This window comes from Schistocerca cancellata, chromosome 2 (assembly GCF_023864275.1).
Source record: "Schistocerca cancellata isolate TAMUIC-IGC-003103 chromosome 2, iqSchCanc2.1, whole genome shotgun sequence".
Lineage (NCBI taxonomy): Eukaryota > Metazoa > Arthropoda > Insecta > Orthoptera > Acrididae > Schistocerca > Schistocerca cancellata.
This window is the reverse complement of record NC_064627.1, coordinates 445040618-445060932: the sequence shown is the minus strand read 5'-3', so window position 1 is coordinate 445060932 and position 20315 is coordinate 445040618. Positions and strand designations below refer to the sequence as shown.

Here is a 20315-nt window from a genome sequence, read left to right as displayed (position 1 = left end):
GAAAAAAATGTGTTGCATTACTTGTTGAACGGCCCTCGGACATGCAAAAGGAACGGTTGCTTCATTTACGATGCCTTCGGGCATCTGTGTCATGCTTGCGCCTTTCAACAGTCACCGTAGATGGTTTTGTTGGGTGAAACTGGCTGCTCATGTTTATAAAGACTGATAGCGACTTGGAGGAGTCCAGATGGTTTTCTTTACTGAGGTAGTGAGATGCCTCTCGAGACGAAACGGTTTTCTTAAGTGCAATGTGCTAACTTGTCAGTATCGTCAGAATGCGAGGTATTTGCGTGTAGGGCTTGTTGTGGACACATTTTTTTTCACTTGCTGCTTTTTTCTTTATCACCCACTTTCTGCTTGCTTACGGTGAGTCGTTGTTCGTGTTATAGCCTTTTAGCCGCTACGATGGGTCGTGGTATCTTAGATGATAAGTACCGATCATGCCAGCTCTCACCTCCCACCACACCATTGCCACTTTATTTTTTATTTGTTTGTTTTTCTTTTGTTTTAATTTTTCTAGTTGATCATATTTTGTTGTTTGTACCTGTAGCAGAGAGAAACATTTGTGAAATTAACAAAATTGTGGAAAATCGAAATATAAACCATCACCATATTTCTAGCACGAACAAGCACAGAAGATACGAAAGATTGTAGTGGAAGAATGTCCCTTCACGAAGTGTGTATGAAGGTGTGTGTCTTGGAATTGTCCATCTAACCATTGACCACCAATCACAGCTCTTCATCTAAATCTAACATCTGCTCTAGATTTTCTGTTCACTGAACCTTGATGTCTAACACTTATCTTTACAATAAGTTTTCAGTATGTTCTTTTTCTGCTTTGATACAGTTGAGATTAATGCTATTTTTTAGCTATTGTGTTGTCTGTTTAGGGTATTTCTTCATTTTCATTTACGGTAGTGTCTGTGTCGGTATCAGTATCACCACCTGATGCCATATCGGAATCAGTGGTGTTTTACAATCTGTGGATTCATTCCTGTCTTTGCATATAGACTCGTTGTCTGGCTTGGACATGCTATCTATAGGTTGCTATTGGTCTTCGTCCGCCCCCGGTAGCTGAATGGTCAGCGTGACGGATTGTCAATCCTCTGGGTCCGGGTCGATTCCCGGCTGGGTCGGGGAATTTTCTCCGCCCAGGGACTGGGTGTTGTGCTGTCCTCATCATCATCATCCTATCATCCTCATCGACTGCAGGTCGCCGAAGTGGCTTCAAATTGAAAGACCGGCACCCGGCAAACGGTCTGCCCGACCGGGTGCCCTAGCCATACGATAAAATAAAATAAACATATTTGCCTTCGTCTCTGAGCATTGCGTGTATGGTCTGTTCAGTATTATTGAGGCTTAAGTGTGAAATGTGACTGATGGTGATATAGTGTCCGCAGAAAAAGATGTGTTCTGGGTAGCCTTCATTCCTACATGTGCATGTTGGTGTCTGCCTCAGACTCACGCGGTCAAAATGCATGGGATTAGGGCCGTGTCCTGTAAAGTAGTGGATCATACCGCGGCTGGGATCGACATGTTTTAGTCTCTCCCTTACATCAGGAAAGAACTGGCGTAGCCTGCAGTCAATATCACCTATGTCCCACTCACCTTGCCGGTTATCTATACTCCAATTTTTTAAATGGCTTTTCGTGTCCATTGGTACTCCAGTGATCTTTCGAACCTGGTTGTGCCTTCCCACCTTAAGCCAGTACATAGCCGCTCTATACCTTATTGTAATATCTGTTGCGTAGATTCCGAGCACCGCGCAGAGAGATTCCACTGAGTACTGAAAACTGCCGATAGACTAAGTAAGCTGTTCTTTCGTCCTCGCCTCAGATGGTCCAGTTTGTTGATAGACTCAACCTATGAGCCCATGTGCTGGAGGCGAAGCTTTGCCGACTCGAAGAGAGCACGATGGTATGTCCGCGGTAACTGACGGGGGGAGTTTAAATTCATCAGAATTTAGTGTTGCCAGTTTGTGTTGTTTTTCTGCTTTCTTTGTGACAATGCGCATGTGTTCATGGAAATTTTGATTTTCGTCTGTGTGTACCCCAAGGTAACGTGTGGTGACTCCTTGTTTTAATGTTTATGTCCCCTAATTAAACACTAGGGTTTCTCTGGAGGGACCCTTTCAGTTAGATGTATGTTGTTTTTTATCGGCTACCTTGAGTATGTTGTTGTGACACTGCTGTAGTATTGTTTTGAGTGTTCCATTTGCTCTTTCTTCTAGATGGGACCTATTGTTAGCAGACACTACGACCAAAAGCTCGTCTGCGCTTGCGACAACTCCATCTGTCGCTGTTGTTTCCTCCAGTAGTTGTAGGAGGGGTTCAATAGTGATGTCCCAGAATATCTGGTAGTGACGGTTGCCTGTTGGTTGGTTGCAGGGGAGGGCTGCGTGGAGAAGCCGGTGTCAACGCTGTGGCGCAACTACACGGCCAGCGCCAAGGCGGACGTGGCGATGAAGGTGACGGTGACGGGCAGCGGGCTGAAGGCGGTGACGCGCGAGCACGGCCTCACCGAGTACTGGTCGCACCGGCTCACCTACTGCGCCGCGCCAGCCGCCTTCCCGCGCGTCTTCTGCTGGGTCTACCGGCACGAGGGCCGCAGGCTCAAGCAGGAGCTGCGCTGCCACGCCGTGAGTACTCCACTCTCTCTCTCTGAGCACCCACTTCGTACCAAAGCCCCCCCCCCCCCCCCTAACATAGCATCAACAGGGAAGCGCTACATAAATTCCACAGTTTCACGAACAACATTCGCCGGCCGGTGTGGCCAAGCGGTTCTAGGCGCTTCATTCTGGAACCGTGGTGCTGCTACAGTCGCAGGTTCGAATCCTGCCTCGGGACTGATGACCTCAGATGTTAAGTCCCATAGTGCTCAGAGCCATTTGAACAATTTGAACGAACAACATTCATCCGAAAATCAGCTGTACCATGGAGTTCGGAGAGTGAGGTTCCACTGGCATTTTTAGATGTGTTGACCTACAGAAGACTTTGTAAGCTTACCAACCTGCTTTTACGTCGATAGTAGTTCTGCTTCTCTTCGATGCCTGGTTTCCTGCTATAAATTGATTTAGTGACACGTATTTTAAATAACAAACGCAACACTGTAGAAACCCTTAGGGGCGATTAGTAAGTAATGCAACATTTTTTTTCTGAAGCAAGTTGGTTTTATTCAGGATTCCAATACACCATATTATTTCCCACTTTTTGGCTATAAAACCCTATTTTTCAACATTATCTCCATTCAATGCGACCGCGTTGTGCCACATTACGGGGACGGCCTGTATGCGCGCATGGTACCAGTCCACTGTTAGACGTCGAAGCCAACCTCTTGTTGCATCAATAATCTCCACACCATTCACGTACTGCTTCCTGTGGAGTTCATCCTTCATTGGAAATCGGAAAGTGCGATATACTGGCTGTAGGATGGATGAGAAAGAAAAGTCCATGAGAAGGAAAAGTGTAGCAGAATACACTTCACAGTTGATGGTTGCTCCATGAGGGAGGACATCAAACAGAATAACCACTTTAGAATCTCATAAGACCATTGCCATGACTTTACCAGCTCAGGGCACGGATTCCAACTTATTTTCGGAGGAAAGGTGGTATGACACCACTCCATGGAATGCTGTTTTGCTTCCGGTTCTAAGTGATGAATCCATGCTACGTCGCCTGTAACGATGTACTACAAAAAATTGTCACAAACAGCCTCTTAACGCGCAAGCAGTTTCGTACAGATTGTTCTTCGTTGTTCTTTAGGGTCTTCTGTTAGGCGGTGCGGAAGCCAGCGGGCACACAGCTTTGAGTACCCCAACTGGTGGGCGAGTGTGTCAGCACTATCAACAAAGATATCCAGTTGTTCAGGGAGGTGCTTGATTGTGATTCGTGGATCACCTTGAGTAAGACTGTCCGCACCTTCGAACATTGCAGAAGTCTCAGCCTTCCGGCCGGCACGCAGGAGATCAGAAGGTCTGCTCGGCCTTGTTGTGATGATGACGCAGGCTTCGCCCACCATTCACCGTGCTTTTGTTCACTGCCAGGCCTCCGTAGATATTCTGGAAGCACCTATGGACATCAGCGAGCTCTAGTTCCCCGCAAAAAAAAAAAAAAAAAACAACCTCAATTATAGCTCTCTGCTTAGCACGCACCTACGTTGCAGACGCCATTTTGAGGGCTACGTATAGTGCCGCCACCTACAGGAAATTCGTGAAACATAGGGACTTCCGCGGAATTTGTTGCGGGACATTGTGGAAAGTTACTGATATTTTTTCAACCTATAATGGCCGAAAAAAATTGTTACATTAGTTAAGTTGCAGTCTCTTGACGTTTATTGACTACGGTAATACATCTAAGATCAGCTTATATTCAATTTAGACGTATCGTATACCCCAAATCAGCACCTACACAACAAAAGTCTCAAAAGGTGGTGAAATTGTTATCACTGTAGAGTTCTAACAAACATCATGGCGTTGGTTTTAATCACTTAGTCACCTCACATGGTATCTGTACACACGAAAGCAATTATTAATAATGTTTACAGTTTGGTAGCAGACCGACGTGTAAAGATACTGGTGTTCACGTTATGGATCATTACTGCAGACATAAATTATGGCACAATTTGCCGGCCGCGGTGGTCTAGCGGTTCTGGCGCTGCAGTCCGGAACCGCGGGACTGCTACGGTCGCAGGTTCGAATCCTGCCTCGGGCATGGGTGTGTGTGATGTCCTTAGGTTAGTTAGGTTTAAGTAGTTCTAAGTTCTAGGGGACTTATGACCTAAGATGTTGAGTCCCATAGTGCTCAGAGCCATTTGAACCATTTGAACATAAATTATGCTGTCTACCTTCTGAAAATCAACCTAGGACTGGCTATGACTGGTATCAGTTAGCGACACAGACAAGTTGACAGATTAGCCATTAGGTATGACCACTTAGGTAGATGCGCGTAAGATTAAAAGTCAAATTTTTTTGTTATACACGTAATATTGACATAAGAGAGAGACACATCAAAGGACACAAAATTGTAGTAAGGAAAAGAGCAAGTCTGTACTAGTCTAACCTGTAGTACCAGAAAAATTTCTACCTCCTCTAGGATTCAGACCCCACCAATAGTTGATAAAATGAAAGTTTCAAAATCGAATAATTAACGTCTTCTAGTAGAACAGGGCTTTTTTTTTTAACCAGAAATATCTGGACTACGGAGCTATTGTACTGAATTTAGGAAAAGACCATTATTTAGGGTTAAAACAGTCTTCAATATGAGAACTTAGATACGAACAATTTTTTAAATAGGAATTTTCTGGGAAAACTGAAATATTTATGGAGAATAGGAAACTGAAAGTTTTTAAATGTTCAATATTAATTTATTAACAAACACTAGTTATCGTTAGTGATTGACAAATTATACAAGAAGTAAGTCTCACTCAAATACGGCATGATTAGGAAGATAGCTGTTTTAAGTAACTGTCTCATTTGTATTTTCCAGCCAGCCGGAGTGGCCGAGTGGTTCTAGGCGCTACAGTCTGGAACCGCGCGATCGCTACGGTCGCAGGTTCGAATCCTGTCTCGGGCATGGATGTGTGTGACGTCCTTAGGTTAGTTAGGTTTAAGTAGTTCTAAGTTATAGGGGACTGATGACCTCAGAAGTTGAGTCCCATAGTGCTCAGAGCCATTTGAACCATTTTATATTTCCCACAAAATGAGATAAAATAATGTAAAACATTATATTGACGTCACGAGTGGTACAAGAACATGTAGTATGGTTCCACGTTGCTCTATTACAATCTGATAACACTCTTTTGCTTAGTCACAGACAGTACCTAGGCGTCGCCTTCCGCCACCAGCACCCAGAACACAATGAAGGTGCTGTGAATACAATGGCTTCTCGTTCATTCCGCGTCAGTGACAAATAGGGTCTCACCGATCACACCTAAATTTGCTTGGGAAACATTGACTGCCAGCGGCTATGACGCTTTTCCCTAAAAATACGATCTTGGGGGGAGTCATACCACACAATACCCACCAGTACATCAATGCAATACAGCTACAGCCAAACTTATATATACAACTACAGAAATCCGTAATTATTGATACATGTTCAATTACCCGAAAGTTCCTAAATGCAATATAACATATACCGTACAGTTAAAAGGAAGTCACGCTTGATCAAGGTCGGCGTCACTTTCCATTTTTGACCAGACATAACGTCTGAGAAAAGAAAGAAATAATAATAATGCAGACATGAAGAACGTAAAAGATCGTGCACATCTTGTCAGGCTACCGTTTTTGTGTACATTAATCAACCACATACGTAGAATGCTCACGGATAAACGGTTTAAGTACTGCGTTTTTCAGGCAGCACAAGATAAGACTTCTTTCGCCCTACAGGTTTTAGGGAAATGGCGGCTGATAATTCAAGCATTTCCATAATAGCGCTTCAGCAGCTGTTTAACTAAAATTGCAATGCGCGGAGGTGCGGCATCTTGCATAAAAATGATCATTTCCACACATCCACGCTGTTGAGGAGGTGGAAGACGTGGTTGCGCAGAAGACACTCAAAGCGCTTACCAGTGACGGTACTGCTAACAGGACCGGAAGCACCTGTCACTTCGTAAAAGAAAAGAAAAAAAAGAAAAAAATGGCACTATGATAAATGATGCCGTAAACCCGTACCATTCAGTGATTTTTTCAGGATGAAGTGGTACTGGTTGATTTGCATGTGGATTTTCTGTTGCCCATATTCAACAATTCTGTGTATTGACATATCCTGTGAGATGGAAGTGGGCTTCGTCTGTCCACAAGATCTTCCGTGGCCAATCATTGTCCACTTCCATGTGAGCAAGAAATCTAATGCAGCAGTCTCTCTTGCTGGCAGGTCAACAGGAAGCAACTCGTGGACATGGATAATTTTGAATGGATAGAAAAGAAGGATGTTTCGTACTATTTTACGAGGTGTGCTCGCGGGTATGTTCAATGTTCTGGCAATTCTCCGTGCACTATACGTTTACACACAACCACTCGTCCCCTCCTGCATTGCTATGGCCACTGCTTCCACTGACGTCGAATCAAATCGTTTCCTCCCTCTACGAGGTTGCACACCAAAAGCACCCGCCGTTTCGCATTTCCGTATCATTTCTCCAGACCCACGACAGTCATCAGAGCAACGCCTTTTTTGAAGCTCTTCAGTGTCCGTAACTTCTGCAGAGCGACGAATGCACAGTCATCATTCTTGTAATACAGCTTTACAAGCAGAGCGCGATCCCACAATGAGTCAGTAATGGCGAACGTCGCAGACGCGAAAGGAGGAGAAGCCGCGTACTCGGCGTGTTTACACCAATTTCAATGGATCGTGCGCATGACAGGTGTTTTCATTTACGTATTCTGACATATACAGCGCCATCTATTGATCAATTTTCACACTATTTTTTTCTTCTGCCATACATTTTCCCCATTCTCCGATAATATTCCGTTGCAATGTGACGTCATTCCGACCAGTGGTGTTATTTCTACAGCGTTTTGAAAGTTTAATTATAATTACCCTGTATATAACGGCGAAACACGAAGGACAGGAAAAGAGAGTATCAAAGAGCAAGAACGCCGCACACGCTTAAGACAAAAATTAGTCAGCGGTAACGGAGCACCAAGAAGAATGGACAAGGTTACGGGTTTTAAGAACGTACGCGCGCTGGCCAGAGAAAGCAATATTTATAGAAGTAAGTTTCGGGAAGCAGTCAAAACGTGGAAGAATGAGTTGAATTAGAGTAGAGATGAAGGCTACAGGCTTCAGTCTTCGTGGATACCTGCTATCCAGCAAATGAGCACCAAAATAAAGTTACCGGCATACAACCGAGGCTGCTTAACAGCAGTATTATTTTGGATACTGCTGTCAGTATTTATTCAGCGACGGTGGTGCACAATAACAGCCGGAAGATATTTTCCCAGTAACTCCACATCTCCGAAAAAGCGCAGGAAAATACCCTTTTGGAAGAGAACGCGACACTGTCTTCCGACAGTGTTGAGCCATCCACGGACACCAGTGGAATCCTGATTCAAAATGGTTCAAATGGCTCTAAGCGCTATGGATCTTAACATCTGACGTAATCAGTCCCCTAGAACTTAGAACTACTTAAACCTAACTAACCTAAGGACATCACACACATCCATGCCCGAGGCAGGATTCGAACCTGCGACCGTAGCAGGTGCCGGACTGAAGCGCCTAGAACCGCACGACCACAGCGGCCGGCGATCCTGAAGAAGATCACAGCAAGGGAATCAAAAGTCAAGCAATGAAGAAGATTGAGTAGCAGCGTGACTTTGCTAAGGACTCAGAAGATTTTATCAGCAATGTTTATTCTGTTGGTTATCGTGTTGTAGTCTGACGTCTACCTAAAGTTTCAAATGAAACTACATTGACGGAAAAAAAAGTCACAACACCAAGAAGGATTTGTGCGACATAAGAGAAAGTTGATAGGTGTGTTTCTACATCTGAAAGATGATGACTCTTCCAATTTTGCGCCATTCGCATAAGAGTGGCACCAGCAGCGCAACTATCAGAGGGTCAATCAGGTTTGCTTTAAATAAAGGCGTTAGTCACTTTGAGACTGAACGTGGTGAACTGATATTAGTCAAGAATACCTTTAACGCGACAAAGACCCCACTAACAACGCCTCACTGGGTTTGAATGAGAGCCTGTAATAGGGCTACCAGGAGCTGGATGTACCTTCTGCAATATTGCGGAACGACTCGGTACGAATGGAGCCCCTGTACTTGATTGTTGGCAACGGTGTTCACCAGAACGTTGTACAGTCGCAAGAAGACATCTTAGGACGGCCACGTGGCACTACCGAGAAGAAAAACCATCGTGTTTGGCATACTGCTCTGGCGCATCGTACTGCAACTGCTGCAGCAATATGAGCAGCAGTTGGCACCACAGTGAGACAACGAATCGTTGCAATCGCTTCTGCAGCGACAACTCCGAGCCAGACGCCCTGTAGCGTGCATTCCACTGACCTCAAACCGCCACCATTTGTGACCTTCGTGGTGTCAGCCATTAATAACAATATAAAGTTTTACAAGAACTTTTCTCTTTTAAAACAAAGAAACCCCTAATCGAACCAACTCCCGTGAAAGCTGATCGTCATGTGAGTGCAGGCAGTATACCACTTTGAGAAAACAAACCCATGCAGAATTTGGTTTTGGCCAAGTGTAGGGTCTGTATGTAAGGAACCGAATCATTAATTCATTTCTCAGGCACGAGTCTTTATTCTCCAGTGATTCAGCTCGGCCCAGAATAGATTCTGCGTCATGAGAATACGATTTCAAATTTGTTATTTTAAACATTAAATTTGAATTACGTTTTCTATGTATCAGTTAATTAGTTCCATGTTCAATGGATCATTTTGCATTAATGATGTAGAATGAGTAATTTTACATTCTAATTGCAAATTAATTTGTACATAAGGCTACATTGTGAACATTTTTAAGTTTTTTAAGTATGTATATATTACAAAAAATTGCGCAGATGTGAGTTAGTGATTCGTACCTACCACATTTTAAACACTGCAGTAATGGAAATTCTTTTACTGGATAGGAGCAGTTGTCAAGGAGAAAAATTCTCAGTTTGTTCTCAGATTTTACTTCGCCGTCTGTCAGACATTTTGTACCACCGGGCTATTATAAAAAAAAAAATTGCAACATTGTACATCCCCTTTTTTCTGCTAAAGGCAACCTCACTGTGGAGCAATGAATGTCATTTTTTCTTCTGGTTTTGTAATTACGTACGTCATTGTTCCTTTTGAACTGCAGTGGTTTATTTACAACAATCTTAATGAGGGAATAAATATATTGGGAAGCAGTAGTTAGAATGCCAAACTCTTTAAACAGATGTCTACAAGATGGTAGTGCGTGAGCAGCACATATTACTCTTACAGCAAGCTTTTCTGCAATGAAGACTTTCTTTCTTAAAGACGAACACCTCGGAACATTATTCCATATGACATTTTTGAATGAAAATATGCAAAATATATCAACGTCCTAATTTTTCTCTCTCCGTGGTTTGTAATGATTCTGAGTGCATATAATGCTGAGCAAAGTTATTCCAGGAGCTCAAAATGTGTTCCTTCTTTTTTTTAATTTAAAACTTTTTTAATTTAAAACTTTCAAAGTTTTACCATATTTATTGTTTCTTCACTGAGTTACATTTACCATGAGTGTAGCACCCTTATTTGTGCAGAACTGAATATGTAGTGTTTCCATTTGTGAGGTTGAGACCATTCACATAAAACCAATCAATGAACTTTTAAGAATTTTATTTACGATTTCATCTGTTTCTATATGTATGCTTGGATTGATTACAATACAAGCGTCATCTGCAAAAAGAACTTATTCTGCATATTGTACATCAGATGGAAGGTCGTTTACAAATATGAGCAACAATAGTGAATCTGAGATCGAGCCTTGGAGAACCCCAAATGTGATTTATTATCACTCAGAATTACGTCACCGAACATTATCGGGTGAATTACTAAGGGAAACTTCAACTTTATTAGTATGACTGCAGTTTTTTTGTCTTTGTGATGTGGAATTTTTGAATGACGTCATCAAGCATTAAATTAACTGGGCTATAAGACATAGATATTCAGAAAAGTAGTTACTAAGTGAACATTTATGACCTTCCAGTTTCATTAGTAACTCATTTGTTGTCTTATGAAGTAATTCTAGTCAATGGCAAACTCTTTGAAATTAAATTGCTTCATTGATTGAAATTGATATGTCTTAGAAGCATAATGCTCAGACATAAACACAGAAAGGTTGCACTGACTTGTGTATTAAAATTGTTGCTGGTTTATTAATGTTCACAACCCTCCAGAATGTGCTCGAATTACCTTCCAGACTATTTAATTTGACTCCGGTACCGACAGCATCTACAAGTGCGAGGCAGCACGTATACAATCTTAATGTCCCTGCAATCCCAATGTACGTATAGAGCGTGTGACTTTTCCTATGAGAAGAGCTGTTGTCGGTTCCTTCTGTTCCCTAGCAATGCCTGCACGACCACTGCATCTGCTGCTCTTCGCTTAGACGTTTTGGTTTTCGTGTCAGAGAGCTATTTTCAGCCCCGTACTAACATTTCCCTCCAGGGATGTGTCGGCAGATTTACGCATAACGGCTGCCAGCTGGTCTCCTCCACTAATATTTGCACACGCTGCGGTCGTTAAATGAAAATACTGCTCTTCCAAAGATGACGTTAGTATAATCCTCCGGGTATTTGAAGATCAGTAATAAAGAACGAAAGTACAAATTTTTTACTTTCTCCCATCTGCACCGTTACTATCCCTGACTTGTCTAGAGGACTGTTTCTCTGAAATAAATGAGAACGGAGAACATTCTTAAGATTTCTTCATCTGCAGCTATACTGAGGAAGCCTGTGTAGAGAGCATGACGGAGCGTAATTGATACGAATATTAGCGATTCCGTGTTCCGTTCCGTTCGTGGATGGCTCGAAGGGAAAGAATGATAGTCAGCTTTCTCCGTACTCTGATAATTCTAGCATTTCCATAATAGCGCTTCAGCAGCTGTTTAACTAAAATTGCAATGCGCGGAGGTGCGGCATCTTGCATAAAAATGATCATATCCACACATCCACGCTGTTTGGGAGGTGGAATGACGTGGTTGCGCAAAAGATACTCAAAGCGCTTACCAGTGACGGTACTGCTAACAGGACCGGAAGCACCTGTCACTTCGAAGAGGAAAAAAAAAGAAAAAAAATGGCACTATGATAAATGATGCCGTAAACCCGTACCATTCAGTGATTTTTTCAGGATGAAGTGGTACTGGTTGATTTGCATGTGGATTTTCTGTTGCCCAAATTCGACAATTCTGTGTATTGACATATCCTGTGAGATGGAAGTGGGCTTCGTCTGTCCACAAGATCTTCCGCGGCCAATCATTGTCCACTTCCATGTGAGCAAGCAATCTAATGCAGCAGTCTCTCTTGCTGGCAGGTCAACAGGAAGCAACTCGTGGACATGGATAATTTTGAATGGATAGAAAAGGATGTTTCGTACGATTTTACGAGGTGTGTTCAAGGGTATGTCCAATGTTCTGGCAATTCTCCGTGCACTACACGTTTACACACAACCACTCGTCCTGGACGACTACATGAGATACGACGCATACAGATCGATTATTACGCAGACTGCCTCGAATATCGATTCTCTAAATTTACCCATCGGAGAGAGCTTAGCTAGAACAATGCCTCTTGTATTCCAGACTCTACAGTTAAGTTTCTCTGAGCATTTATGTAACATTACAGTATAGGATATAACGATCTCTTATGATTATAGTAATCCTAATTGCTTCGGTGGATGCTGTTAAACCTTACCGATGCGAACTAAAAACATTCGAGCAGTATTCTAGAACAGATCGCTAAAGCGTCTTATATGCGGATTACCTTCGCAAATGTATCACATTTCCCCATAATCGTTTCAACAAGTCTGTCTTCCATGCACGCTTCCTATTACTGGTTTGACGTGTTCCTCCCATTTCACATACAGGGTGTTTCAAAAATGACCGGTATATTTGAAACGGCAATAAAAACTAAACGAGCAGCGATAGAAATACACCGTTTGTTGCAATATGCTTAGGACAACAGTACATTTACAGGCAGACAAACTTTCGAAATTACAGTAGTTACAATTTTCAACAACAGATGGCGCTGCGGTCTGGGAAAAGTCTCTGAATGAAATTACCCGAAACCTTTGACAACGTGTCTGGTGGAATGGCTTCACATGCAGATGAGATGTACTGCTTCAGCTGTTCAATTGTTTCTGGATTCTGGCGGTACACCTGGTCTTTCAAGTGTCCCCACAGAAAGAAGTCACAGGGGTTCATGTCTGGCGAATAGGGAGGCCAATCCACGCCGCATCCTGTATGTTTCGGATAGCCCAAAGCAATCACACGATCATCGAAATATTCATTCAGGAAATTAAATACGTCGGCCGTGCGATGTGGCCGGGCACCATCTTGCATAAACCACGAGGTGTTCGCAGTGTCGTCTAAGGCAGTTTGTACCGCCACAAATTCACGAAGAATGTCCAGATAGCGTGATGCAGTAATCGTTTCGGATCTGAAAAATGGGCCAATGATTCCTTTGGAAGAAATGGCGACCCAGACCAGTACTTTTTGAGGATGCAGGGATGATGGGACTGCAACATGGGGCTTTTCGGTTCCCCATATGCGCCAGTTCTGTTTATTGACGAAGCCGTCCAGGTAAAAATAAGCTTCGTCAGTAAACCAAATGCTGCCCACATGCATATCGCCGTCATCAATCCTGTGCACTATATCGTTAGCGAATGTCTCTCGTGCAGCAATGGTAGCGGCGCTGAGGGGTTGCCGCGTTTGAATTTTGTATGGATAGAGGTGTAAACTCTGGCGCATGAGACGATACGTGGACGTTGGCGTCATTTGGACCGCAGCTGCAACACGGCGAACGGAAACCCGAGGCCGCTGTTGGATCACCTGCTGCACTAGCTGCGCGTTGCCCTCTGTGGTTGCCGTATGCGGTCGCCCTACCTTTCCAGCACGTTAATCCGTCACGTTCCCAATCCGTTGAAATTTTTCAAACAGATCCTTTATTGTATCGCTTTTCGGTCCTTTGGTTACATTAAACTACCGTTGAAAACTTCGTCTTGTTGCAACAACACTGTGTTCTAGGCGGTGGAATTCCAACACCAGAAAAATCCTCTGTTGTAAGGAATAAACCATGTTGTCTACAGCACACTTGCACGTTGTGAACAGCACACGCTTACAGCAGAAAGACGACGTACAGAATGGCGCACCCACAGACTGCGTTGTCTTCTATATCTTTCACATCACTTGCAGCGCCATCTGTTGTTGAAAATTGTAACTACTGTAATTTCGAAAGTTTGTCTGCCTGAAAATGTACTGTTGTCCCAAGCATATTGCAACAAACGGTGTATTTCTATCGCTGCTCGTTTAGTTTTTATTGCCGTTTCAAATATACCGGTCATTTTTGAAACACCCTGTAGCTTCGTAGTATTTAAACACTGTGACGGATTCCAGACCTTTACTACTGCTTTCGCTATGAGATGTTAGCATTTAAGATTTTTTCTTGTACTACATCACTGAAAATCATTGCCCCCTATGATTTGTGGAATGAACATTATCATATTACTTCTTTTATGGGTATGTAAAATCTTATGTAGTTTGAGGCATGTTCTCCATCCTTCAATATGGCGCCTCTTTGAATCTGTGGAACGAAAAATCTAATCTATCTCTCTCTATTTTCTGTTGCACAATACTTGGCATCTATCTATATTTAAAGGGAGTTACCACACAGTAAAGCAACTGGGGATACAGTTCTGCATTTATTTGCAATCATCCAACGTCGCCACTTCTTTAGGCCGGCTTGTATAGCGTATTGGTTTCTTTCAGTCAACAATTGTTTAGCCCAGTCAAATTGTTGGGAAGTTACTCTACACGATCTTAATCATACAAAATACGATTGCAACCAGAATAAAGTTTTCACGACTCACATGCAGGTGTAGTACACGACTTCTCTACCACCAAGGCGAATGAGAATTTCAGCTACAGGAAGTGTATCCACCCACGGAATGAAAGGAAGCAGATGGACAAGCCATAGATTAGTGTTAGCCCATCATTGATAGGCCTTTCCACGCTGCGGCAAATGCTGAAGAACAGGGAAATTGCCATGACAGACCAACGTAGTAATTTCTCTCAGATGCTGCCATCATTGGTGCTGCATGAACTCGCTGTATCGACACGACAGAGGCAAGTGGCGCAGTCATGAAGGTAGTGGACTCGTATTGGGGAAAACGACGGTTGAAATTCTCGCCCAGACCTCCAGATTTAGGTCTTTTGCGGATTCCCTGAATCGCTTAAGGCAAACATTGGAATGGATTCTTTGGAAAGGTCGACTGCCTTCTACAATCTGAGCTTGCTGTGGGTCTCTAAGGGATTCATCGCCAATGGTACATTAAACTACAGTCTTCCTTTCTCAGTATCGACTTTCTCTGCCCGGGGACTGGGTGTTTGTGATGTCCTCATTTCATCATCATCATCATCATCCGTGACGGTGGCTATCTTGGGCTGACAAATTGGGCTGTGTAAGAATTAGGACTCCGTACAGTTGCTGATGACCACGCAGTTGAGCGCCCCATAAAACCAAACAACATCGTCTTCCTCAGTATCGACACCAGGCTCGCAGAGAACGCGTCATTTACTATACCAAACTTCGGTGCCGTCGCAGCTCGCGCTGTCTGTTGCGCTTTCTTCTTCCAGTAACCCACAATGGCATTCCGATTAACAGTCGTTTTCGACTCTGAAAGATGAGATGGATGAGAACTTAATAAACTACTTGCCAGATTCGACGCCTTCATTTGAGTAAAATCTGTGTCATGTTTTATTAGGTTTCACGACACCGATTGCAACATATGGTACTTCTTAATTATGCAGTTCGGTACCAGATGATTTTCTTGGGCGTCACACGTTGTAAGTAAGGATTAAAAAGTCTATGGATTAACAGCCAAATGGAACAAATGCTATACAAAAGACCAGTTCCTCAAAGCAAGTATGCAGAACATACTTATGGCAAGAAGAAAGTATCAGAAATTTTACCGACGTAGATTACAGCAATAGCTATTAAGCACTGCGACAGTGATCAAATAAAGACTGAGTAGAATAACATTAAAGACTGTACACAAAAAGCGACGGTTACAACAGTCGGAAGAGAAAGAGAGAGAGAGAGAGAGAGACTGACAAGAATAGGGGTTGAAGATACTGAACTCAGAGACAGAGTAAGCCGAGAAAGCAACCCAAAAAACATTTGAATTTCCACTATAAAACAGAACACAAGAAACGGAACATCAGTTCAAAATATGCGATACTGCGTTAAACAACTAACAAGAAAAGCACAAACAATCGTAGGATTAATTGATAAAAGACGTTGAACAGCATGTATTCGGTGACTGCGTGTCGATGTTACGAACTTTCAGGGATGATGGAGAAGGGTAAATGTGTCAATCTGAGGTAACGGACCCTGGTCCTCAAACGACCCAATCGCAAATTATAAGCGAAAATCATTCTGATAACTCTGACAGTAAAGCTCTTCTACCGTAAGCTCTTTGCTTTCCGTGTTGTGGGAGGAGGCAACACGGAACAAAACAAGAAAAACGTGCAGTACACATAGGCTCTGAAGTGCATCTCTTAAGAGCTATGAGTACTCCTTCACGTTAGGTCCTGTGAAACGTATCTCTTCCGTTATACAAGAGCTCATAGCTCTCAAGGTATGTATTTGAGATACAGTGATTCCTAGAATTTTGTTTGCTTCGTTCCTGTCATTCGTCTGGACATTGGTAGTTCCTCCTGGGACAATGGTTATGCCGGTCTTGCGCTATGGCAGTGAATCTGGGATTGGAAAGAAAATATGATCTGGAAAAGATCTAGAAAAGGTTCTCAAGGAGGGGCCTTTTAAGAAATGAGAATTTACTACTCTATACTGAACTCGAACAACACAGTGGAAAATATAGAGAAATGAAGGCAATATCGTACTCTCACAGAAGAAGACAGAATCAGAATTTTAAACAAGCCCTCAGGAAAAACGGACGTTTGGAGACTCAGAGTAAGGTGTTCCTGAAGATACCACTGCACGACTGATCCCTGAGGAATGAAAACGCTGAAAGAACGTACGTTTCTTGGAATTTTGATGCGGTCGCAAAAATCGAACTCTAAATAAAGATCATAGCCGCCTTACTCGGACGCTGTATGTCCTGGCAACTTACAGCTGTTTGTACCATTTTTCGACGTCTGAAAGAGTTGTGTGTGTCTCATACCGAATCCAACTAGCAACTCCGTGCTTCCATAGGAACGCTGCTCCGCTAGCTTCAGTAGGCTGCCCTCCTGTGGGGCAGTGCAGGAGCGACACGCATCAAGATGCTCCAACCAGCACGTAATCAGGCTACGCGCCTGGCGCCACATCTGTCCAGATTATTACTCTCACAATTGTCTCACGATATAAGAGGCTCAATAAGATGGGTCGCGAGTTTATTTTGCGATGAGTCGCATCACTTCTCCAACCAGATGATCCAGTGAAAGATCAAAAGAAACAATGCAGCACCTAAGGTTGTGGGATCAACTGGATAACTAAGTGGGAGGAATATAAGCTGTATAAGCAGGAGGAAGTTTTTAAAAGAAGGCCAACCAAAAACAAATTTGAGTAAGGAACAATAAGTAAACAGAGAGATTTGTGAAATCCGCTGCACTGCAGGGACAATGGCAGCGCTTTGTATGCAGATATAACAGTACGGATAATACATAATTCTATCAATCATAAAATAGACAAAAGATGTGATGCGAACACACAGCGCCTCATAGTTGCATTGATGCACTTCGTCGAGATGATGATCTTCAGTGTAAAACATCCAGTCAGTCCTGAAGAGATTGTTCAGCTCATAGTTGGCGCCATGTCGTAGGATTCGTGATCACAGTGGTGGTAAAAACTTCTGCAGTTCACCAACAGTGGTAAGAAAGATATAAAGTACGTTAGCTTTGTCATTGGTACCAGCTGACAAACAGCACCTTGCAGCGCCAGACCTGAACGTGACCTGCAGAGCAGATCGAGACAGGCACCCGTCAATAAGACACTGTGGCATAGGCAGTTTTTTTTTCATTTATTAGAATTTTCAGCTGCCGTAATTGCTAAGTAATCAATTACCTCACATTAACTGCAAAACAATGGAAGAAAAGGATAGGAATTCAGAAGATCAGCGACAGACCGGTAGTGTCTTCTGTCAACGCTGAGTTCAAGTGCACACCCTCCCGCGTCTCACACTTCGGATGGAGTGCAGTCTTCATTGCTCAAAAATTTGCTGTGAGAATAATACGTCATACTGACGCACTACATCTTGTAGACGTCTGTTTAAGAACTTTGGATATTGTGACTACTGCTTTACAGTATATTTATTTCCTCATGAAGTTTGTTGTAAGTAATTCACTGTACTTCAAAAGGAACAGTAATGTACGTAATTACAGTACCAGGAGAAAAAAAATGACATGCATTACTCCACATTTTTTAGCACAAAAAGAGGTGCACAGTGCTGAAACTAAAAGTTTTGTTGGCTTACCCAGTGACTAAAATGTTTGACAGATGGCAAAGTAAAATTTTGAAAAGTACTTCTATTCCGTAGAAGAATTTCTATTACTGTAATACGTAAACGGTGGTGGGTAACAATTAGTAACGCGCATATGTATATTTAAAAAACTCTTTGAAACATTCAGCATACTTACAACTTTGCGAGGTGAATGTTAAATGACTCGATCTAAATCATTGCGATTCATCATGCAAAATGGTTCATGGAACAGCAAACTACCTGACTGGCAGCGAGACTATTTATCGCCCACAGTCTGTGAAGTAGAATAGGTCAGTCGCAGCAATAACACCAATTGATAGTGTCTCTCATTAGCGTTGACAAATAAAGCAGAGTTGGGGACCAGTGGCAAAGCTGACACCCGCCAATTGCTGAAGCAACCACAGGTAGCTGGTCGTAGGGCTCCACGGTCCCCGTCACTCCCTGAGACTGAATCAGTGAAGCCCTCCCAGCCGGACAAACCTAAGGAGCAGCGAGATATACCTAAAAGGACACACCCAAGAACCAAGGCACTGTGGTGGCACCCACACCACCTCTACCTTCAAGCTCTGTGTCTGAGGATGACGTGGAGATACTGGCGTCCACTGAGGACCTAGGTCTCACTGGGCCCTCAGACACAATGGATGACAATCGCACAGGTACTCATCTGGTGGCAGCAGGTGACCCTGAGGCGTGGACTGCCTCATTGAGCGTTCAGTGCCTTCCCAACCTCACGATGCGTCATCCTCCAGTGGAATTTCGGCAGTTTTTTCCACCACCTGGCTGAGTTACGGCAACTGTTAAGCTTTACTCCTGAACTCTGCATTGCTCTCCAGGAAACCTGGTTCCCGGCAATGCGGACCCCTGCCTCCGCGGCTATAAGGGATATTACAGGAACAGTAGCGACTATAATAGAGTGTCAGGTGGAGTTTGCGTCGCATGTCCTGAACTCAGTATGTACTGAACCTGTGACCAATCAAACCCCTCTTGAAGCTGTGGCTGTGAGGATGACGACGACCCAGGAAATAACTGTCTGCAATGTTTATCTTCCTCCAGAGGGTGCAGTACCCCTGAACGTATTGGCTGCACTGATTGATCAATTCCCTAAACCTTTCCTACTTTTGGGAGATTTTAACGCGCGTAACCCCTTGTCGGGTGGCGCCATGCTTACTAGCCGATGTAGGAAGGTCCAAAATTTACTGTCACAACTCGACCTCTGCCTCTTAAACACGGGTGCCTCCACACATTTCAGTGTGGCACATGGCACATATTCGACCATTGATCTCTCGGTTTGCAGTCCTAGCCTCCTTCCCATCTATCCACTGGAGAGCAAATGTCGACCTGTGTGGTAGTGACCACTTCCCCATCTTCCTGTCACTCCCCCGGCGTCATGCCCACGGACGCCTACCCAGATGGGCTTTAAACAAGGCAGACTGGGAAGCCCTCACCTCTGCTGTCACCGCTGAATCTCCCCCACATGGTGCCATCGATGTTGGCGTTGAGCAGGTCACTACAACGATCGTTTCTGCGGCGGGAAACGCGATCCCCCCTTCTTTAGGATGCCCCCGGCCAAAGGCAGTCCCTTGGTGGTTGCCGGAAATCGCTGAGGCAATTAAAGAGCGTCGGTGAGCTCTACCGTGATATAAGCGGCACCCTGCCCTAGAGCAGCTAATAGCTTTTAAGCGGCTCCGTGCCCGCGTTCGCCAGCATATAAAACGACGGAAAGTGTCGGGAGATGAACATGTCGGCCACTGGGTGCCATACGTCGCCTTCCCAAGTCTGGAGGAAGACCAGACGTCTTTTTGGGTACCAGACCCCAACAGGTGTCCTTGGCTTTCACATCAATAGCGTGGCCTCAAACGGCGGATGGAAAGGAAAGTCCTCTCGTTCACTACACGCCACAGTGATCCCTATAACGCCCCATTTACAGAGTAGGAGCTCCTCAGCGCCCTTGCGCATTGCCCCGACACAGCTTCTGGGCCGGGCATTACAAGCGACATCTACTCGTCATCTTCAACGGGATCTGGTGCAATGGCATCTTTCCATCGCAACGGCGGGAGAACATCATCATTCCGGCGCTCAAACCTGGTCAAAACCCGCTTGATGTGGGTAGCTATCGGCCTATCACCCTCATTAACTTGTTTGTAAGCTGT

At 43.9% G+C, this 20315-nt stretch overlaps 1 protein-coding gene across 1 annotated transcript in view; it reads left to right on the top strand.

Annotated features, from left to right (window-relative positions):
• LOC126161926 (protein FAM43A) overlaps window positions 1-20315 on the top strand; it is a 624760-nt gene that overhangs the window by 579445 nt on the left and 25000 nt on the right. The window contains exon 4 of the mRNA XM_049918099.1: window positions 2388-2638. Coding sequence (XP_049774056.1) covers window positions 2388-2638 — 251 coding nt within the window. The remainder of the gene's footprint in view (window positions 1-2387; window positions 2639-20315) is intronic.